This window comes from Protomyctophum parallelum, assembly GCF_964188405.1.
Source record: "Protomyctophum parallelum genome assembly, chromosome: 1".
NCBI lineage: Eukaryota > Metazoa > Chordata > Actinopteri > Myctophiformes > Myctophidae > Protomyctophum > Protomyctophum parallelum.
The window spans coordinates 105,067,093-105,092,219 of NC_139697.1; the positions used below are offsets into that span (position 1 = coordinate 105,067,093).

General features: G+C 44.2%; 1 protein-coding gene across 4 annotated transcripts in view; it reads left to right on the forward strand.

Annotated features, from left to right (window-relative positions):
• The window catches only part of LOC310872632 (uncharacterized protein), a 174,042-nt gene that overhangs the window by 112,936 nt on the left and 35,979 nt on the right, over positions 1 to 25,127 (forward strand). Inside the window, exons 4-6 of one of the 4 annotated variants that reach the window (XM_083784669.1) lie at positions 6,362 to 6,425; positions 10,724 to 10,924; positions 11,040 to 11,342. In XM_083784669.1, the coding sequence (XP_083640795.1) occupies positions 6,362 to 6,425; positions 10,724 to 10,924; positions 11,040 to 11,342 (568 nt within the window). The remainder of the gene's footprint in view (positions 1 to 6,361; positions 6,426 to 10,723; positions 10,925 to 11,039; positions 11,343 to 25,127) is intronic. The other 3 variants (XM_083784670.1, XM_083784671.1, XM_083784672.1) reach the window with 3 other exon arrangements.

The window sequence follows — 25,127 nt, forward strand, 5'->3', positions numbered from 1 at the left end:
GAGCCCTGACTTGCCCCCGCGCCCGAGCAACATCAGTGACTTCCTCCTGGGGGATTCCGAGACGTTCCAAGGCCAGAGAGTCGATGTATTTCCTCCAACTGCGCCTTGGTCTGCCCCGGGGTCTCCTCCCAGTGGGACATGCGTCGAGGACCTCCCTAGGGAGGCGCCCGAGTGGCATCCTAACCAGATGCCCGAACCACCTAAGCTGGCTCCTTTCCAGGCGAAGGAGCAGCGGTTCTACTCCGAGTCTCTCTCGTGTGACTGAACTTCTCACCCTATCTCTAAGGGAGATGCCAGCCACCCGTCGAAGAAAACTAATTTCAGCCGCTTGTATTCGTGACCTTATGCTTTCGGTCATGACCCACACTTCATGACCATAGATGAGAGTAGGAACACTTCATGACCATAGGTGAGAGTAGGAACACTTCATGACCATAGGTGAGAGTAGGAACACTTCATGACCATAGGTGAGAGTAGGAACACTTCATGACCATAGGTGAGAGTAGGAACGAAGATTGCTCGGTAGACAGAGAGCTTTGCCTTCTGGCTCAACTTATTTCAATTCGAATATAGCATTGCTACGACAGTAATATATGGCCCTCTGGAGTGAGTGTGGAAATATATTGGCCCTCTCCGTCATCAAAGTTGCACCACCCCTGAACTAGATTGATTGATTGATTGATTGAAATATTTATTAACAGTTTGTAGAATTTATACAGTACATTTTAAGCACAAACTCAATACAAAGACTGTTAACTGTGAGTGGACGACCCAATTAAGCATTACACTTGTTTACAACAGGGTCCACATTGTTCAATTCATCAAAACATTTAGAGACGTACAAATAGACACTTCTATGTAGTTAAAGAACAGAACAGGAATTCATCATAAAGGAAGCAAAAAGGGAAAAGATACATATACAGTGAGGGGAAATGGGGGGGGGGGGGGGGGGGGGGGGATTATAGCTATATAGTCACCAATGTACAGTTTTTACATTTTTCTAAGTTTTCTTTTTTACACAATGGGTATAGTTAACTATACGCAACTATAGTCAACTACTAAAAATCACACCCGTGTGAAGTGAGAGGCGCTAACACATCAAAGTCTAACTCATGTTGATTAGGTAAAATATATAATAAGAGTAATGGTGATGTAAAACAAACGGTGTAAAACACAAACATTAAATGTCATTAACAATAAATAAAAAGACAATATGACGTAAATGTTCCCTTTGTTGTCAATGTGGCGTTTTCTAAACAAACACTAAAGACAAACCTTAAACCTGTGTATAGGAGGGGCTAGGGGCAGGGCTAGCACCGCTCAAAAGTCACTAGAAGTGAAAGCCCACACACACACACACACACACACACACACACACACACACACACACACACACACACACACACACACACACACACACACACACGTGTCTCCTGTGCCTGTGAGGTGCTGATTGAAGTGGATGAAGTGGCTACCGGACGGCCCATCAACCACCGCTAATCCCTCATAACATACTGCGCTGCTCTGGCAGCCTCCTGTGTGTGTGTGTGTGTGTGTGTGTGTGTGTGTGTGTGTGTGTGTGTGTGTGTGTGTGTGTGTGTGTGTGTGTGTGTGTGTGTGTGTGTGTGTGTGTGTGTGTGTGTGTGTGTGTGTGTGTGTGTGTGTGTGTGTGTGTGTGTGTGTGTGTGTGTGTGTAGTTCTGCTGCTCTGACAGAACTCTGTCTATAATCACCAGTCAGCACAACTGACTATATTTATATTATAATGTCTATTAATCCTCCGTTCTCAAATCTGCGGCTATAGGTGTGATGTCATGCTCATTTAACTGTCTGTCTGTCTGTCTGTCTGCCTGCCTGCCTGCCTGCCTGCCTGTCTGCCTGCCTGTCTGCCTGCCTGTCTGCCTGCCTGCCTGCCTGCCTGTCTGCCTGTCTGCCTGCTGTCTGCCTGTCCTAACTATCTCCATGTATTAATCTAATCCACTCTCTGATGGTGATGCATGTTGTGTTGCTCCATGCGGGGGTAACTGTAGGGCAGGGAGGGGAGGAGGGGGTAGTTACTGGGCTCAGGGGGGGGGGGGGTGCAGTGTATATTTAGGGTCTACCGGGGCGGGGGGGGGGGTGGTGGGGGGAGAGAGTCTATCTTGGGACGTAAGCGGAGCGGCGAGAGAGAGAGGGGCGAGAGAGCCCCACGCGCTTTTATGTGGATGTCCAAAATAGCCCTCCTAGAGAGGGGGGGGGGGGGGGAGGGGGGGGGCATAACGTCACCTGTCTGCCTGCTAAAGGGCAGAGCAGCTGTTCCATCGCACGCACTGGGCCCCGCCCTGTCTCTGTGATGTCATCCGTGATGTCATCCGTATCCGTGATGTCATCATCCGTATCCGTGATGTCATCCATATCCATTGTTTCTGTTTTAATCTTTGAGTATTGATTATATGATTATATATATATATATTTTTTTTTTTCTTGCATTATTTTGTTTTATTTTTAGTTTCGTTTTAACCTGATTGTTTTATATTGTGTCACTGTTCAGCACTTTGTAACCTTGTTTCGAAAGGTGCTTTATAAATACATGGAAACAGGGTGAGTCTGTCTAAACAGGGTGTGTCTGTCTAAACAGGGTGTGTCTGTCTGAACAGGGTGAGTCTGTCTAAACAGGGTGAGTCTGTCTAAACAGGGTGAGTCTGTCTGAACAGGGTGTGTCTGTCTAAACAGGGTGAGTCTGTCTGAACAGGGTGTGTCTGTCTAAACAGGGTGAGTCTGTCTGAACAGGGTGTGTCTGTCTAAACAGGGTGAGTCTGTCTGAACAGGGTGAGTCTGTCTGAACAGGGTGAGTCTGTCTAAACAGGGTGAGTCTGTCTAAACAGGGTGAGTCTGTCTAAACAGGGTGTGTCTGTCTAAACAGGGTGTGTCTGTCTGAACAGGGTGAGTCTGTCTAAACAGGGTGAGTCTGTCTAAACAGGGTGAGTCTGTCTGAACAGGGTGTGTCTGTCTAAACAGGGTGAGTCTGTCTGAACAGGGTGTGTCTGTCTAAACAGGGTGAGTCTGTCTGAACAGGGTGAGTCTGTCTAAACAGGGTGAGTCTGTCTAAACAGGGTGAGTCTGTCTAAACAGGGTGAGTCTGTCTGAACAGGGTGTGTCTGTCTAAACAGGGTGAGTCTGTCTGAACAGGGTGAGTCTGTCTAAACAGGGTGAGTCTGTCTAAACAGGGTGAGTCTGTCTAAACAGGGTGTGTCTGTCTAAACAGGGTGAGTCTGTCTAAACAGGGTGAGTCTGTCTAAACAGGGCGTGTCTGTCTAAACAGGGCGTGTCTGTCTAAACAGGGTGAGTCTGTCTGAACAGGGTGAGTCTGTCTGAACAGGGTGAGTCTGTCTGAACAGGGTGAGTCTGTCTAAACAGGGTGAGTCTGTCTAAACAGGGTGTGTCTGTCTAAACAGGGTGAGTCTGTCTAAACAGGGTGAGTCTGTCTAAACAGGGTGTGTCTGTCTAAACAGGGTGTGTCTGTCTAAACAGGGTGAGTCTGTCTAAACAGGGTGAGTCTGTCTAAACAGGGCGAGTCTGTCTAAACAGGGTGTGTCTGTCTAAACAGGGTGAGTCTGTCTAAACAGGGTGTGTCTGTCTAAACAGGGTGAGTCTGTCTAAACAGGGTGAGTCTGTCTAAACAGGGCGAGTCTGTCTAAACAGGGTGTGTCTGTCTAAACAGGGTGAGTCTGTCTAAACAGGGTGTGTCTGTCTAAACAGGGTGAGTCTGTCTAAACAGGGTGTGTCTGTCTAAACAGGGCGAGTCTGTCTAAACAGGGTGAGTCTGTCTAAACAGGGTGTGTCTGTCTAAACAGGGTGAGTCTGTCTAAACAGGGTGAGTCTGTCTAAACAGGGTGAGTCTGTCTAAACAGGGTGAGTCTGTCTAAACAGGGTGAGTCTGTCTAAACAGGGTGAGTCTGTCTAAACAGGGTGAGTCTGTCCGAACAGGGTGTGTCTGTCTAAACAGGGTGAGTCTGTCTGAACAGGGTGAGTCTGTCTAAACAGGGTGAGTCTGTCTAAACAGGGTGAGTCTGTCTGAACAGGGTGTGTCTGTCTAAACAGGGTGAGTCTGTCTAAACAGGGTGAGTCTGTCTAAACAGGGTGAGTCTGTCTAAACAGGGTGAGTCTGTCTAAACAGGGGCGAGTCTGTCTAAACAGGGTGAGTCTGTCTAAACAGGGTGTGTCTGTCTAAACAGGGTGTGTTCATCTAAACAGGGCGAGTCTGTCTAAACAGGGTGAGTCTGTCTAAACAGGGTGAGTCTGTCTAAACAGGGGTGTGTCTGTCTAAACAGGGTGAGTCTGTCTGAACAGGGTGAGTCTGTCTAAACAGGGTGAGTCTGTCTAAACAGGGTGTGTTTGTCTAAACAGGGTGTGTCTGTCTAAACAGGGTGAGTCTGTCTAAACAGGGTGAGTCTGTCTAAACAGGGTGAGTCTGTCTAAACAGGGTGAGTCTGTCTAAACAGGGTGAGTCTGTCTAAACAGGGTGAGTCTGTCTAAACAGGGCGAGTCTGTCTAAACAGGGTGAGTCTGTCTAAACAGGGTGTGTCTGTCTAAACAGGGTGTGTTCATCTAAACAGGGCGAGTCTGTCTAAACAGGGTGAGTCTGTCTAAACAGGGTGAGTCTGTCTAAACAGGGTGAGTCTGTCTAAACAGGGTGAGTCTGTCTAAACAGGGCGAGTCTGTCTAAACAGGGCGAGTCTGTCTAAACAGGGTGAGTCTGTCTAAACAGGGTGAGTCTGTCTAAACAGGGTGAGTCTGTCTGAACAGGGTGTGTCTGTCTGAACAGGGTGAGTCTGTCTAAACAGGGTGAGTCTGTCTAAACAGGGTGTGTCTGTCTAAACAGGGTGAGTCTGTCTAAACAGGGTGAGTCTGTCTAAACAGGGTGAGTCTGTCTAAACAGGGTGTGTCTGTCTGAACAGGGTGAGTCTGTCTAAACAGGGTGAGTCTGTCTAAACAGGGTGAGTCTGTCTAAACAGGGTGAGTCTGTCTGAACAGGGTGAGTCTGTCTGAACAGGGTGAGTCTGTCTAAACAGGGTGAGTCTGTCTAAACAGGGTGAGTCTGTCTAAACAGGGTGAGTCTGTCTAAACAGGGTGAGTCTGTCTAAACAGGGTGAGTCTGTCTAAACAGGGTGTGTTTGTCTAAACAGGGTGTGTCTGTCTAAACAGGGTGAGTCTGTCTAAACAGGGTGTGTCTGTCTAAACAGGGTGAGTCTGTCTAAACAGGGTGAGTCTGTCTAAACAGGGTGAGTCTGTCTAAACAGGGTGAGTCTGTCTAAACAGGGTGAGTCTGTCTAAACAGGGTGAGTCTGTCTAAACAGGGTGTGTCTGTCTAAACAGGGTGAGTCTGTCTAAACAGGGTGTGTCTGTCTAAACAGGGTGTGTCTGTCTGAACAGGGTGAGTCTGTCTAAACAGGGTGTGTTTGTCTAAACAGGGTGTGTCTGTCTAAACAGGGTGAGTCTGTCTGAACAGGGTGAGTCTGTCTAAACAGGGTGAGTCTGTCTAAACAGGGTGAGTCTGTCTAAACAGGGTGTGTCTGTCTAAACAGGGTGAGTCTGTCTAAACAGGGTGAGTCTGTATAAACAGGGTGAGTCTGTATAAACAGGGTGTGTCTGTATAAACAGGGTGTGTCTGTCTAAACAGGGTGAGTCTGTCTGAACAGGGTGAGTCTGTCTAAACAGGGTGAGTCTGTCTAAACAGGGTGAGTCTGTCTAAACAGGGTGAGTCTGTCTAAACAGGGTGAGTCTGTCTAAACAGGGTGTGTCTGTCTAAACAGGGTGAGTCTGTCTAAACAGGGTGAGTCTGTCTAAACAGGGTGAGTCTGTCTAAACAGGGTGTGTCTGTCTAAACAGGGTGAGTCTGTCTAAACAGGGTGTGTCTGTCTAAACAGGGTGAGTCTGTCTAAACAGGGTGAGTCTGTCTAAACAGGGTGTGTCTGTCTAAACAGGGTGAGTCTGTCTAAACAGGGTGAGTCTGTCTAAACAGGGTGAGTCTGTCTAAACAGGGTGTGTCTGTCTAAACAGGGTGTGTCTGTCTAAACAGGGTGTGTCTGTCTAAACAGGGTGTGTCTGTCTAAACAGGGTGTGTCTGTCTGAACAGGGTGAGTCTGTCTAAACAGGGTGTGTCTGTCTAAACAGGGTGAGTCTGTCTAAACAGGGTGTGTCTGTCTAAACAGGGTGAGTCTGTCTAAACAGGGTGAGTCTGTCTAAACAGGGTGAGTCTGTCTAAACAGGGTGAGTCTGTCTAAACAGGGTGAGTCTGTCTGAACAGGGTGAGTCTGTCTAAACAGGGTGTGTCTGTCTAAACAGGGTGTGTTCATCTAAACAGGGTGTGTCTGTCTAAACAGGGTGTGGAGGCCAAGGAGGTGAGAAGAGAAGATGTTACAGTGAACGGGACTGGCAGAGACCAAGGTACACACATCCCATACACACCCTCTATACACATCCCATACACATCCTCTTATATGTGACTACATTTGACTGATGGACTGCCATTGGATTGACATATTGGTTATTCAGTTTGACCCTCCAGTTTTGGAGATATGGCTTATAGAGTAATGTCTTGCAGAGAAACAGCGAGTTGAGAAAACAGGCTTGAAAGGTTCACTTCTGTGGTCTCTAACATTACACCTAGCTACATGTTTAAGCATTTATTTCATATTTACATGTCTTCTGTGGTCTCTAACATTACACCTATAGCTACATGTTTAAGCATTTATTTCATATTTACATGTCTTCTGTGGTCTCTAACATTACACCTATAGCTACATGTTTAAGCATTTATTTCATATTTACATGTCTTCTGTGGTCTCTAACATCACACCTATAGCTACATGTTTAAGCATTTATTTCATATTTACATGTCTTCTGTGGTCTCTAGCATTACACCTATAGCTACATGTTTAAGCATTTATTTCATATTTACGTGTCTTCTGTGGTCTCTAACATTACACCTAGCTACATGTTTAAGCATTTATTTCATATTTACATGTCTTCTGTGGTCTCTAACATTACACCTAGCTACATGTTTAAACATTTATTTCACATGTGGATTTCAGCTCTGACATTTATTTCAGACATGCTCTAGTATATGTGAAGAGTCTGCCTGTGCTTTTAACTCATGTAAACTCATCTCAGTCAAATCTAGTCACATATACACTTACATAATTTACATACATACAGTATGTGTCCAGATATTTGACTGAGAGCCTGTCATCGTCCAACCTCCATATAGGAGAATAACTGAATTTATATTTTTCTTCTTTAATCCAAAATGAGTTCATAGCACAGGCAGACTCTTCACATACTAGAGCATGTCTGAAATAAGTGTCAGAGCTGAAATTGTACATTATGAAATAAATGCTAAAATATGTAGCTAGGTGTAATGTTAGAGTCCACAGTAGACATGTAAATATGAAATAAATGCTTAAACATGTAGCTAGGTGTAAGGTTAGAGTCCACAGTAGACATGTAAATATGAAATAAATGCTTAAACGTGTAGCTAGGTGTAATGTTAGAGACCACAGAAGACATGTAAATATGAAATAAATGCTTAAACAAGTACAGTATAGCTAGGTGTAATGTTAGAGACCACAGAAGACATGTAAATATGAAATAAATGCTTAAACATGTAGCTCTTAGGTGTAATGTTAGAGTCCACAGTAGACATGTAAATATGAAATAAATGCTTAAACATGTAGCTATAGGTGTAATGTTAAAGTCCACAGAAGACATGTAAATATGAAATAAATGCTTAAACATGTAGCTAGTAGGTGTAATGTTAAAGTCCACAGAAGACATGTAAATATGAAATAAATGCTTAAACATGTAGCTATAGGTGTAATGTTAGAGTCCACAGAAGACATGTACATATGAAATAAATGCTTAAACATGTAGCTAGGTGTAATGTTATAGAGGCCACAGAAGACATGTAAATATGAAATAAATGCTTAAACATATAGGTGTAATGTTAGAGTCCACAGAAGATGGATGTAAATATTCTCTGCCAGACATTACTCTATAAGCCATATCTCCAAAACTGGTGGATCAAACTGAACAACCAATATTGCTATTTGAAGCGATAAAATAAAATGAAATGAAATGAAATGAAATGAAATGAAATGAAATGAAATGAAATGAAATGAAATGAAATGAAATGAAATACAATACAATACAATACAATACAATACAATACAATACAATAAAAGGTCACTGCAGTGTTTCATTATGACTTTTAATGGGTACAAAGGACCACGTTGTGATCGCTTAAACTGCACTGGATGACACCACACTCTGAGATTAGACTACACTGGATGACACCACACTCTGAGATTAGACTACACTGGATGACACCACACTCTGAGATTAGACTACACTGGATGACACCACACTCTGAGATTAAACTACACTGGATGACACCACACTGAGATTAAACTACACTGGATGACACCACACTGAGATTAGACTACACTGGATGACACCACTCTGAGATTAGACTACACTGGATGACACCACACTGAGATTAAACTACACTGGCTGACACCACACTGAGATTAGACTACACTGGATGACACCACACTCTGAGATTAAACTACACTGGATGACACCACACTGAGATTAGACTGCACTGGATGACACCACACTGAGATTAGACTACACTGGATGACACCACACTGAGATTAGACTGCACTGGATGACACCACACTGAGATTAAACTACACTGGATGACACCACACTGAGATTAGACTACACTGGATGACACCACACTGAGATTAGACTGCACTGGATGACACCACACTCTGAGATTAAACTACACTGGATGACACCACACTGAGATTAGACTGCACTGGATGACACCACACTGAGATTAGACTGCACTGGATGACACCACACTGAGATTAGACTGCACTGGATGACACCACACTGAGATTAGACTGCACTGGATGACACCACACTCTGAGATTAGACTACACTGGATGACACCACACTGAGATTAAACTACACTGGATGACACCACACTCTGAGATTAGACTACACTGGATGACACCACACTCTGAGATTAAACTACACTGGATGACACCACACTCTGAGATTAGACTACACTGGATGACACCACACTCTGAGATTAAACTACACTGGATGACACCACACTCTGAGATTAGACTACACTGGATGACACCACACTGAGATTAAACTACACTGGATGACACCACACTCTGAGATTAGACTACACTGGATGACACCACACTCTGAGATTAAACTACACTGGATGACACCACACTCTGAGATTAAACTACACTGGATGACACCACACTGAGATTAGACTACACTGGATGACACCACACTCTGAGATTAGACTACACTGGATGACACCACACTGAGATTAGACTACACTGGATGACACCACACTGAGATTAAACTACACTGGATGACACCACACTGAGATTAAACTACACTGGATGACACCACACTCTGAGATTAGACTACACTGGATGACACCACACTCTGAGATTAGACTACACTGGATGACACCACACTCTGAGATTAGACTACACTGGATGACACCACACTGAGATTAAACTACACTGGATGACACCACACTCTGAGATTAGACTACACTGGATGACACCACACTCTGAGATTAAACTACACTGGATGACACCACACTGAGATTAAACTACACTGGATGACACCACACTGAGATTAGACTACACTGGATGACACCACACTGAGATTAGACTACACTGGATGACACCACACTCTGAGATTAAACTGCACTGGATGACACCACACTCTGAGATTAGACTACACTGGATGACACCACACTCTGAGATTAGACTACACTGGATGACACCACACTGAGATTAAACTGCACTGGATGACACCACACTGAGATTAGACTACACTGGATGACACCACACTGAGATTAAACTACACTGGATGACACCACACTCTGAGATTAGACTACACTGGATGACACCACTCTGAGATTAGACTACACTGGATGACACCACACTGAGATTAGACTACACTGGATGACACCACACTCTGAGATTAAACTACACTGGATGACACCACACTGAGATTAGACTGCACTGGATGACACCACACTGAGATTAGACTACACTGGATGACACCACACTGAGATTAAACTACACTGGATGACACCACACTGAGATTAGACTACACTGGATGACACCACACTCTGAGATTAAACTACACTGGATGACACCACACTCTGAGATTAAACTACACTGGATGACACCACACTCTGAGATTAGACTACACTGGATGACACCACACTCTGAGATTAAACTACACTGGATGACACCACACTCTGAGATTAGACTACACTGGATGACACCACACTCTGAGATTAGACTGCACTGGATGACACCACACTCTGAGATTAGACTACACTGGATGACACCACACTCTGAGATTAGAAAATTAATAATAATCCAATGACGTTGGATGTCTTCCATTCACAGTGCGTCACATATACAAGTACACACATTAACTGACTGGCTATGGATGTGTGTGTGTGTGTGTGTGTGTGTGTGTGTGTGTGTGTGTGTGTGTGTGTGTGTGTGTGTGTGTGTGTGTGTGTGTGTGTGTGTGTGTGTGTGTGTGTGTGTGTGTGTGTGTGTGTGTGTGTGTGTGTGTGTGTGTGTGTGCGTGCGTGCGTGCATCTGTGTGCGCGCGTGCAGGTGGTTCCTCCAGTGCACAGCAGGGTTCCCAGCTAGACTGTGACGGGATTGAGGAGGAACAGAGAACATCTGAGGCTGTGGGCAACGTGCACGCCCCTCCCATCGCCGTGCACGCCCCTGTCGTCGCCGTGCACGCCCCTGTCGGCGCCAGCGTCTCCCAGGCAGTGGTGTCGACGCCAAACACGCGGGACGGTGCGTCAGGTCGCTATTTTTGGCTTCCACGTGAAATATATATATGTTTATATATATATATATATATATATGTGTGTATTCTTACGTCAAAGGTCCATAAAAATCAATCAATCAATCATTTCAGCAGACCCATCTGTACTCGAGGAGCCGGTGTCTCAAGTAATCCCGGAACGTTCCGCCCCCGAGGCCCCCGAGGCCCCCGGGGTCCTGCCCCATCTCCCCCTCACGGCGGTCACCAAACCCGGGCCGGAGGTTCCACCCGCTCCCCCGGACACAGCAGCAGCAGCTCCGGGGCCCCCAGAGGAGGGCCCCCTCACACTGGGACGCTATCCGGGGCCCCCAGAGGAGGGCACCCTCACACCGGGACGCTATCCGGGGCCCCCAGAGGAGGGCACCCTCACACCGGGACGCTATCCCTTTAGCCGCGGTGAGTGACCACATCACTGCATGGTTCTGCACGGGTGTGCACGTGGGGGGTCTTTGTCCGTTTTTTTTTACGTTATCGAGGCCTGGCGGCGCTAGCTAAAAATGCTGCAACATGCTAAATTGAATGCGAATCAATCGCAGATTAACGTGGATTAAACATAACTCGCCTTTAGGGCTATATGGCAAGCTGGACAGAGTTAAGGTAAGGTGGTCTTTACGCCTGTGGCCCTTATCTTTATGCCTGTGGCCCTTATCTTTATGCCTGTGGCCCTTATCTTTATGCCTGTGGCCCTTATCTTTATGCCTGTGGCCCTTATCTTTACGCCTGTGGCCCTTATCCAGCACTGTGGCCCTATCTTTATGCCTGTGGCCCTTATCCAGCACTGTGGCCCTTATCCAGCACTGTGGCCCTTATCTTTATGCCTGTGGCCCTTATCCAGCACTGTGGCCCTTATCCAGCACTGTGGCCCTTATCCAGCACTGTGGCCCTTATCCAGCACTGTGGCCCTTATCTTTATGCCTGTGGCCCTTATCCAGCACTGTGGCCCTTATCCAGCACTGTGGCCCTTATCCAGCACTGTGGCCCTTATCCCGCACTGTGGCCCTTATCCAGCACTGTGGCCCTTATCTTTATGCCTGTGGCCCTTATCCAGCACTGTGGCCCTTATCCAGCACTGTGGCCCTTATCCAGCACTGTGGCCCTTATCCAGCACTGTGGCCCTTATCCAGCACTGTGGCCCTTATCTTTATGCCTGTGGCCCTTATCTTTATGCCTGTGGCCCTTATCCAGCACTGTGGCCCTTATCCAGCACTGTGGCCCTTATCCAGCACTGTGGCCCTTATCCCGCACTGTGGCCCTTATCCAGCACTGTGGCCCTTATCCAGCACTGTGGCCCTTATCCAGCACTGTGGCCCTTATCCAGCACTGTGGCCCTTATCCAGCACTGTGGCCCTTATCCAGCACTGTGGCCCTTATCCAGCACGGTACTTGGCTGTCTCTGTCTCTCAGACAGAGACGTGCTGTATACAGAATGCAACGCTGAGTGCTATAAAGTTGACTGGTCATAAACGTGCAGAGCGCAGTGATATAAACTGGTCATAAACACACAGAGCGCAGTGATATAAACTGGTCATAAACACACAGAGCGCAGTGATATAAACTGGTCATAAACACACAGAGCGCAGTGATATAAACTGGTCATAAACGCGCAGAGCGCAGTGATATAAACTGGTCATAAACACACAGAGCGCAGTGATATAAACTGGTCATAAACACACAGAGCGCAGTGATATAAACTGGTCATAAACACACAGAGCGCAGTGATATAAACTGGTCATAAACACACAGAGCGCAGTGATATAAACTGGTCATAAACGCGCAGAGCGCAGTGATATAAACTGGTCATAAACGTGCAGAGCGCAGTGATATAAACTGGTCATAAACACACAGAGCGCAGTGATATAAACTGGTCATAAACGTGCAGAGCGCAGTGATATAAACTGGTCATAAACGTGCAGAGCGCAGTGATATAAACTGGTCATAAACACACAGAGCGCAGTGATATAAACTGGTCATAAACGTGCAGAGCGCAGTGATATAAACTGGTCATAAACACACAGAGCGCAGTGATATAAACTGGTCATAAACGCGCAGAGCGCAGTGATATAAACTGGTCATAAACACACAGAGCGCAGTGATATAAACTGGTCATAAACGTGCAGAGCGCAGTGATATAAACTGGTCATAAACACACAGAGCGCAGTGATATAAACTGGTCATAAACGCGCAGAGCGCAGTGATATAAACTGGTCATAAACACACAGAGCGCAGTGATATAAACTGGTCATAAACACACAGAGCGCAGTGATATAAACTGGTCATAAACACGCAGAGCGCAGTGATATAAACTGGTCATAAACGCGCAGAGCGCAGTGATATAAACTGGTCATAAACGCGCAGAGCGCAGTGATATAAACTGGTCATAAACGTGCAGAGCGCAGTGATATAAACTGGTCATAAACGCGCAGAGCGCAGTGATATAAACTGGTCATAAACACACAGAGCGCAGTGATATAAACTGGTCATAAACACACAGAGTGCAGTGATATAAACTGGTCATAAACGCGCAGAGCGCAGTGATATAAACTGGTCATAAACGTGCAGAGCGCAGTGATATAAACTGGTCATAAACACACAGAGCGCAGTGATATAAACTGGTCATAAACACACAGAGCGCAGTGATATAAACTGGTCATAAACGCGCAGAGCGCAGTGATATAAACTGGTCATAAACGTGCAGAGCGCAGTGATATAAACTGGTCATAAACGTGCAGAGCGCAGTGATATAAACTGGTCATAAACGTGCAGAGCGCAGTGATATAAACTGGTCATAAACACACAGAGCGCAGTGATATAAACTGGTCATAAACACACAGAGCGCAGTGATATAAACTGGTCATAAACACACAGAGCGCAGTGATATAAACTGGTCATAAACACACAGAGCGCAGTGATATAAACTGGTCATAAACACACAGAGCGCAGTGATATAAACTGGTCATAAACACACAGAGCGCAGTGATATAAACTGGTCATAAACACACAGAGCGCAGTGATATAAACTGGTCATAAACACACAGAGCGCAGTGATATAAACTGGTCATAAACGTGCAGAGTGCAGTGATATAAACTGGTCATAAACACACAGAGCGCAGTGATATAAACTGGTCATAAACGTGCAGAGTGCAGTGATATAAACTGGTCATAAACACACAGAGCGCAGTGATATAAACTGGTCATAAACGTGCAGAGCGCAGTGATATAAACTGGTCATAAACGCGCAGAGCGCAGTGATATAAACTGGTCATAAACACGCAGAGCGCAGTGATATAAACTGGTCATAAACACGCAGAGCGCAGTGATATAAACTGGTCATAAACACACAGAGTGCAGTGATATAAACTGGTCATAAACACACAGAGCGCAGTGATATAAACTGGTCATAAACACACAGAGTGCAGTGATATAAACTGGTCATAAACGTGCAGAGCGCAGTGATATAAACTGGTCATAAACGCGCAGAGCGCAGTGATATAAACTGGTCATAAACACGCAGAGCGCAGTGATATAAACTGGTCATAAACACACAGAGTGCAGTGATATAAACTGGTCATAAACACACAGAGCGCAGTGATATAAACTGGTCATAAACACACAGAGTGCAGTGATATAAACTGGTCATAAACACACAGAGCGCAGTGATATAAACTGGTCATAAACACACAGAGCGCAGTGATATAAACTGGTCATAAACACACAGAGCGCAGTGATATAAACTGGTCATAAACACACAGAGCGCAGTGATATAAACTGGTCATAAACACACAGAGCGCAGTGATATAAACTGGTCATAAACGTGCAGAGTGCAGTGATATAAACTGGTCATAAACACACAGAGCGCAGTGATATAAACTGGTCATAAACGTGCAGAGTGCAGTGATATAAACTGGTCATAAACACACAGAGCGCAGTGATATAAACTGGTCATAAACGTGCAGAGCGCAGTGATATAAACTGGTCATAAACGTGCAGAGCGCAGTGATATAAACTGGTCATAAACACGCAGAGCGCAGTGATATAAACTGGTCATAAACACACAGAGTGCAGTGATATAAACTGGTCATAAACACACAGAGCGCAGTGATATAAACTGGTCATAAACACACAGAGTGCAGTGATATAAACTGGTCATAAACACACAGAGCGCAGTGATATAAACTGGTCATAAACACACAGAGCGCAGTGATATAAACTGGTCATAAACACACAGAGCGCAGTGATATAAACTGGTCATAAACACACAGAGTGCAGTGATATAAACTGGTCATAAACACACAGAGTGCAGTGATATAAACTGGTCATAAACACACAGAGCGCAGTGATATAAACTGGTCATAAACATGCAGAGCGCAGTGATATAAACTGGTCATAAACGTGCAGAGCGCAGTGATATAAACTGGTCATAAACACACAGAGCGCAGTGATATAAACTGGTCATAAACGTGCAGAGCGCAGTGATATAAACTGGTCATAAACGTGCAGAGCGCAGTGATATAAACTGGTCATAAACGTGCAGAGCGCAGTGATATAAACTGGTCATAAACGTGCAGAGCGCAGTGATATAAACTGGTCATAAACACACAGAGCGCAGTGATATAAACTGGTCATAAACACACAGAGCGCAGTGATATAAACTGGTCATAAACACACAGAGCGCAGTGATATAAACTGGTCATAAACACACAGAGCGCAGTGATATAAACTGGTCATAAACACACAGAGCGCAGTGATATAAACTGGTCATAAACGCGCAGAGCGCAGTGATATAAACTGGTCATAAACGTGCAGAGCGCAGTGATATAAACTGGTCATAAACACACAGAGTGCAGTGATATAAACTGGTCATAAACACACAGAGTGCAGTGATATAAACTGGTCATAAACACACAGAGCGCAGTGATATAAACTGGTCATAAACATGCAGAGCGCAGTGATATAAACTGGTCATAAACGTGCAGAGCGCAGTGATATAAACTGGTCATAAACACACAGAGCGCAGTGATATAAACTGGTCATAAACGTGCAGAGCGCAGTGATATAAACTGGTCATAAACGTGCAGAGCGCAGTGATATAAACTGGTCATAAACGTGCAGAGCGCAGTGATATAAACTGGTCATAAACGTGCAGAGCGCATTGATATAAACTGGTCATAAACACACAGAGCGCAGTGATATAAACTGGTCATAAACACACAGAGCGCAGTGATATAAACTGGTCATAAACGTGCAGAGCGCAGTGATATAAACTGGTCATAAACACACAGAGCGCAGTGATATAAACTGGTCATAAACACACAGAGCACAGTGATATAAACTGGTCATAAACACACAGAGCGCAGTGATATAAACTGGTCATAAACACACAGAGCGCAGTGATATAAACTGGTCATAAACACACAGAGCGCAGTGATATAAACTGGTCATAAACACACAGAGTGCAGTGATATAAACTGGTCATAAACACACAGAGTGCAGTGATATAAACTGGTCATAAACACACAGAGTGCAGTGATATAAACTGGTCATAAACACACAGAGTGCAGTGATATAAACTGGTCATAAACACACAGAGCGCAGTGATATAAACTGGTCATAAACACACAGAGTGCAGTGATATAAACTGGTCATAAACACACAGAGCGCAGTGATATAAACTGGTCATAAACGTGCAGAGCGCAGTGATATAAACTGGTCATAAACACACAGAGTGCAGTGATATAAACTGGTCATAAACACACAGAGCGCAGTGATATAAACTGGTCATAAACACACAGAGTGCAGTGATATAAACTGGTCATAAACGCGCAGAGCGCAGTGATATAAACTGGTCATAAACACGCAGAGCGCAGTGATATAAACTGGTCATAAACACATAGAGCGCAGTGATATAAACTGGTCATAAACACACAGAGCGCAGTGATATAAACTGGTCATAAACGCGCAGAGCGCAGTGATATAAACTGGTCATAAACACACAGAGCGCAGTGATATAAACTGGTCATAAACACACAGAGCGCAGTGATATAAACTGGTCATAAACACACAGAGCGCAGTGATATAAACTGGTCATAAACACACAGAGCGCAGTGATATAAACTGGTCATAAACGTGCAGAGCGCAGTGATATAAACTGGTCATAAACGTGCAGAGCGCAGTGATATAAACTGGTCATAAACACGCAGAGGCGCAGTGATATAAACTGGTCATAAACACACAGAGCACAGTGATATAAACTGGTCATAAACACACAGAGCGCAGTGATATAAACTGGTCATAAACGCGCAGAGCGCAGTGATATAAACTGGTCATAAACACACAGAGCGCAGTGATATAAACTGGTCATAAACACACAGAGCGCAGTGATATAAACTGGTCATAAACACGCAGAGGCGCAGTGATATAAACTGGTCATAAACACACAGAGAGCAGTGATATAAACTGGTCATAAACACACAGAGCGCAGTGATATAAACTGGTCATAAACACACAGAGCACAGTGATATAAACTGGTCATAAACGTGCAGAGCGCAGTGATATAAACTGGTCATAAACACACAGAGCGCAGTGATATAAACTGGTCATAAACACACAGAGCACAGTGATATAAACTGGTCATAAACGTGCAGAGCGCAGTGATATAAACTGGTCATAAACACACAGAGCACAGTGATATAAACTGGTCATAAACACACAGAGCGCAGTGATATAAACTGGTCATAAACACGCAGAGCGCAGTGATATAAACTGGTCATAAACACACAGAGCGCAGTGATATAAACTGGTCATAAACACACAGAGCGCAGTGATATAAACTGGTCATAAACACACAGAGCACAGTGATATAAACTGGTCATAAACACACAGAGCGCAGTGATATAAACTGGTCATAAACACACAGAGCGCAGTGATATAAACTGGTCATAAACACACAGAGCGCAGTGATATAAACTGGTCATAAACACACAGAGCGCAGTGATATAAACTGGTCATAAACACACAGAGCGCAGTGATATAAACTGGTCATAAACACGCAGAGCGCAGTGATATAAACTGGTCATAAACACACAGAGCGCAGTGATATAAACTGGTCATAAACGTGCAGAGCGCAGTAATATAAACTGGTCATAAACGTGCAGAGCGCAGTGATATAAACTGGTCATAAACACACAGAGCGCAGTGATATAAACTGGTCATAAACACACAGAGCGCAGTGATATAAACTGGTCATAAACACACAGAGCGCAGTGATATAAACTGGTCATAAACACACAGAGCGCAGTGATATAAACTGGTCATAAACACGCAGAGCGCAGTGATATAAACTGGTCATAAACGCGCAGAGCGCAGTGATATAAACTGGTCATAAACACACAGAGCGCAGTGATATAAACTGGTCATAAACACACAGAGCGCAGTGATATAAACTGGTCATAAACACGCAGAGCGCAGTGATATAAACTGGTCATAAACACACAGAGCGCAGTGATATAAACTGGTCATAAACACACAGAGCGCAGTGATATAAACTGGTCATAAACACACAGAGCGCAGTGATATAAACTGGTCATAAACGTGCAGAGCGCAGTAATATAAACTGGTCATAAACGTGCAGAGCGCAGTGATATAAACTGGTCATAAACACACAGAGCGCAGTGATATAAACTGGTCATAAACACACAGAGCGCAGTGATATAAACTGGTCATAAACACACAGAGCGCAGTGATATAAACTGGTCATAAACACACAGAGCGCAGTGATATAAACTGGTCATAAACACACAGAGCGCAGTGATATAAACTGGTCATAAACACACAGAGCACAGTGATATAAACTGGTCATAAACACACAGAGCGCAGTGATATAAACTGGTCATAAACACACAGAGCACAGTGATATAAACTGGTCATAAACACACAGAGCGCAGTGATATAAACTGGTCATAAACACACAGAGCGCAGTGATATAAACTGGTCATAAACGCGCAGAACGCAGTGATATAAACTGGTCATAAACACACAGAGCGCAGTGATATAAACTGGTCATAAACACACAGAGCGCAGTGATATAAACTGGTCATAAACACACAGAGCGCAGTGATATAAACTGGTCATAAACGTGCAGAGCGCAGTGATATAAACTGGTCATAAACACACAGAGCGCAGTGATATAAACTGGTCATAAACGCGCAGAACGCAGTGATATAAACTGGTCATAAACACACAGAGCGCAGTGATATAAACTGGTCATAAACACACAGAGCACAGTGATATAAACTGGTCATAAACACGCAGAGCGCAGTGATATAAACTGGTCATAAACACACAGAGCGCAGTGATATAAACTGGTCATAAACACACAGAGCGCAGTGATATAAACTGGTCATAAACACACAGAGCACAGTGATATAAACTGGTCATAAACACACAGAGCGCAGTGATATAAACTGGTCATAAACACACAGAGCGCAGTGATATAAACTGGTCATAAACGTGCAGAGCGCAGTGATATAAACTGGTCATAAACACACAGAGCACAGTGATATAAACTGGTCATAAACACACAGAGCGCAGTGATATAAACTGGTCATAAACACGCAGAGCGCAGTGATATAAACTGGTCATAAACACGCAGAGCGCAGTGATATAAACTGGTCATAAACACACAGAGCGCAGTGATATAAACTGGTCATAAACGTGCAGAGCGCAGTGATATAAACTGGTCATAAACACACAGAGCGCAGTGATATAAACTGGTCATAAACACACAGAGCGCAGTGATATAAACTGGTCATAAACACACAGAGCGCAGTGATATAAACTGGTCATAAACACACAGAGCGCAGTGATATAAACTGGTCATAAACACACAGAGCGCAGTGATATAAACTGGTCATAAACACGCAGAGCGCAGTGATATAAACTGGTCATAAACACACAGAGCGCAGTGATATAAACTGGTCATAAACACACAGAGCGCAGTGATATAAACTGGTCATAAACACACAGAGCGCAGTGATATAAACTGGTCATAAACACACAGAGCGCAGTGATATAAACTGGTCATAAACGTGCAGAGCGCAGTGATATAAACTGGTCATAAACGTGCAGAGCGCAGTGATATAAACTGGTCATAAACGTGCAGAGCGCAGTGATATAAACTGGTCATAAACGTGCAGAGCGCAGTGATATAAACTGGTCATAAACGTGCAGAGCGCAGTGATATAAACTGGTCATAAACGTGCAGAGCGCAGTGATATAAACTGGTCATAAACACACAGAGCGCAGTGATATAAACTGGTCATAAACGTGCAGAGCGCAGTGATATAAACTGGTCATAAACACACAGAGCGCAGTGATATAAACTGGTCATAAACGTGCAGAGCGCAGTGATATAAACTGGTCATAAACGTGCAGAGCGCAGTGATATAAACTGGTCATAAACACACAGAGCGCAGTGATATAAACTGGTCATAAACGTGCAGAGCGCAGTGATATAAACTGGTCATAAACACACAGAGCGCAGTGATATAAACTGGTCATAAACACACAGAGCGCAGTGATATAAACTGGTCATAAACGTGCAGAGCGCAGTGATATAAACTGGTCATAAACACACAGAGCGCAGTGATATAAACTGGTCATAAACACACAGAGCGCAGTGATATAAACTGGTCATAAACGCGCAGAGCGCAGTGATATAAACTGGTCATAAACGTGCAGAGCGCAGTGATATAAACTGGTCATAAACGTGCAGAGCGCAGTGATATAAACTGGTCATAAACGTGCAGAGCGCAGTGATATAAACTGGTCATAAACACACAGAGCGCAGTGATATAAACTGGTCATAAACGTGCAGAGCGCAGTGATATAAACTGGTCATAAACACACAGAGCGCAGTGATATAAACTGGTCATAAACGTGCAGAGCGCAGTGATATAAACTGGTCATAAACACACAGAGCGCAGTGATATAAACTGTTCATAAACACGCAGAGCGCAGTGATATAAACTGGTCATAAACGTGCAGAGCGCAGTGATATAAACTGGTCATAAACACACAGAGCGCAGTGATATAAACTGGTCATAAACGTGCAGAGCGCAGTGATATAAACTGGTCATAAACGCGCAGAGCGCAGTGATATAAACTGGTCATAAACGTGCAGAGCGCAGTGATATAAACTGGTCATAAACGTGCAGAGCGCAGTGATATAAACTGGTCATAAACACGCAGAGCGCAGTGATATAAACTGGTCATAAACACACAGAGCGCAGTGATATAAACTGGTCATAAACACGCAGAGCGCAGTGATATAAACTGGTCATAAACACACAGAGCGCAGTGATATAAACTGGTCATAAACGTGCAGAGCGCAGTGATATAAACTGGTCATAAACACACAGAGCGCAGTGATATAAACTGGTCATAAACACACAGAGCGCAGTGATATAAACTGGTCATAAACACACAGAGCACAGTGATATAAACTGGTCATAAACACACAGAGCGCAGTGATATAAACTGGTCATAAACACACAGAGCGCAGTGATATAAACTGGTCATAAACGTGCAGAGCGCAGTGATATAAACTGGTCATAAACACACAGAGCGCAGTGATATAAACTGGTCATAAACGTGCAGAGCGCAGTGATATAAACTGGTCATAAACACACAGAGCGCAGTGATATAAACTGGTCATAAACGTGCAGAGCGCAGTGATATAAACTGGTCATAAACGTGCAGAGCGCAGTGATATAAACTGGTCATAAACACACAGAGCGCAGTGATATAAACTGGTCATAAACGTGCAGAGCGCAGTGATATAAACTGGTCATAAACACACAGAGCGCAGTGATATAAACTGGTCATAAACACACAGAGCGCAGTGATATAAACTGGTCATAAACGTGCAGAGCGCAGTGATATAAACTGGTCATAAACACACAGAGCGCAGTGATATAAACTGGTCATAAACACACAGAGCGCAGTGATATAAACTGGTCATAAACGCGCAGAGCGCAGTGATATAAACTGGTCATAAACGTGCAGAGCGCAGTGATATAAACTGGTCATAAACGTGCAGAGCGCAGTGATATAAACTGGTCATAAACGTGCAGAGCGCAGTGATATAAACTGGTCATAAACACACAGAGCGCAGTGATATAAACTGGTCATAAACGTGCAGAGCGCAGTGATATAAACTGGTCATAAACACACAGAGCGCAGTGATATAAACTGGTCATAAACGTGCAGAGCGCAGTGATATAAACTGGTCATAAACACACAGAGCGCAGTGATATAAACTGTTCATAAACACGCAGAGCGCAGTGATATAAACTGGTCATAAACGTGCAGAGCGCAGTGATATAAACTGGTCATAAACACACAGAGCGCAGTGATATAAACTGGTCATAAACGTGCAGAGCGCAGTGATATAAACTGGTCATAAACGCGCAGAGCGCAGTGATATAAACTGGTCATAAACGTGCAGAGCGCAGTGATATAAACTGGTCATAAACGTGCAGAGCGCAGTGATATAAACTGGTCATAAACACGCAGAGCGCAGTGATATAAACTGGTCATAAACACACAGAGCGCAGTGATATAAACTGGTCATAAACACGCAGAGCGCAGTGATATAAACTGGTCATAAACACACAGAGCGCAGTGATATAAACTGGTCATAAACGTGCAGAGCGCAGTGATATAAACTGGTCATAAACACACAGAGCGCAGTGATATAAACTGGTCATAAACACACAGAGCGCAGTGATATAAACTGGTCATAAACACACAGAGCACAGTGATATAAACTGGTCATAAACACACAGAGCGCAGTGATATAAACTGGTCATAAACACACAGAGCGCAGTGATATAAACTGGTCATAAACGTGCAGAGCGCAGTGATATAAACTGGTCATAAACGTGCAGAGCGCAGTGATATAAACTGGTCATAAACACACAGAGCGCAGTGATATAAACTGGTCATAAACGTGCAGAGCGCAGTGATATAAACTGGTCATAAACACACAGAGCGCAGTGATATAAACTGGTCATAAACGCGCAGAGCGCAGTGATATAAACTGGTCATAAACGTGCAGAGCGCAGTGATATAAACTGGTCATAAACACACAGAGCGCAGTGATATAAACTGGTCATAAACGCGCAGAGCGCAGTGATATAAACTGGTCATAAACGTGCAGAGCGCAGTGATATAAACTGGTCATAAACACACAGAGCGCAGTGATATAAACTGGTCATAAACGCGCAGAGCGCAGTGATATAAACTGGTCATAAACGCGCAGAGCGCAGTGATATAAACTGGTCATAAACGTGCAGAGCGCAGTGATATAAACTGGTCATAAACGTGCAGAGAGCAGTGATATAAACTGGTCATAAACACGCAGAGCACAGTGATATAAACTGGTCATAAACACACAGAGCGCAGTGATATAAACTGGTCATAAACGTGCAGAGCGCAGTGATATAAACTGGTCATAAACACACAGAGCGCAGTGATATAAACTGGTCATAAACGCGCAGAGCGCAGTGATATAAACTGGTCATAAACGTGCAGAGCGCAGTGATATAAACTGGTCATAAACGTGCAGAGCGCAGTGATATAAACTGGTCATAAACACACAGAGCGCAGTGATATAAACTGGTCATAAACACGCAGAGCGCAGTGATATAAACTGGTCATAAACGCGCAGAGCGCAGTGATATAAACTGGTCATAAACACACAGAGCGCAGTGATATAAACTGGTCATAAACACACAGAGCGCAGTGATATAAACTGGTCATAAACGTGCAGAGCGCAGTGATATAAACTGGTCATAAACGCGCAGAGCGCAGTGATATAAACTGGTCATAAACGTGCAGAGCGCAGTGATATAAACTGGTCATAAACACGCAGAGCACAGTGATATAAACTGGTCATAAACGTGCAGAGCGCAGTGATATAAACTGGTCATAAACACACAGAGCGCAGTGATATAAACTGGTCATAAACACACAGAGCGCAGTGATATAAACTGGTCATAAACACACAGAGCGCAGTGATATAAACTGGTCATAAACACACAGAGCGCAGTGATATAAACTGGTCATAAACGTGCAGAGCGCAGTGATATAAACTGGTCATAAACGTGCAGAGCGCAGTGATATAAACTGGTCATAAACGTGCAGAGCGCAGTGATATAAACTGGTCATAAACGTGCAGAGCGCAGTGATATAAACTGGTCATAAACGTGCAGAGCGCAGTGATATAAACTGGTCATAAACACACAGAGCGCAGTGATATAAACTGTTCATAAACACGCAGAGCGCAGTGATATAAACTGGTCATAAACGTGCAGAGCGCAGTGATATAAACTGGTCATAAACACACAGAGCGCAGTGATATAAACTGGTCATAAACGTGCAGAGCGCAGTGATATAAACTGGTCATAAACACACAGAGCGCAGTGATATAAACTGGTCATAAACGTGCAGAGTGCAGTGATATAAACTGGTCATAAACGCGCAGAGCGCAGTGATATAAACTGGTCATAAACGTGCAGAGCGCAGTGATATAAACTGGTCATAAACGTGCAGAGCGCAGTGATATAAACTGGTCATAAACGTGCAGAGCGCAGTGATATAAACTGGTCATAAACGTGCAGAGCGCAGTGATATAAACTGGTCATAAACGTGCAGAGCGCAGTGATATAAACTGGTCATAAACGTGCAGAGCGCAGTGATATAAACTGGTCATAAACACGCAGAGCGCAGTGATATAAACTGGTCATAAACACACAGAGCGCAGTGATATAAACTGGTCATAAACACACAGAGCGCAGTGATATAAACTGGTCATAAACGTGCAGAGCGCAGTGATATAAACTGGTCATAAACACACAGAGCGCAGTGATATAAACTGGTCATAAACACACAGAGCGCAGTGATATAAACTGGTCATAAACGTGCAGAGCGCAGTGATATAAACTGGTCATAAACGTGCAGAGCGCAGTGATATAAACTGGTCATAAACACACAGAGCGCAGTGATATAAACTGGTCATAAACGTGCAGAGCGCAGTGATATAAACTGGTCATAAACACACAGAGCGCAGTGATATAAACTGGTCATAAACACACAGAGCGCAGTGATATAAACTGGTCATAA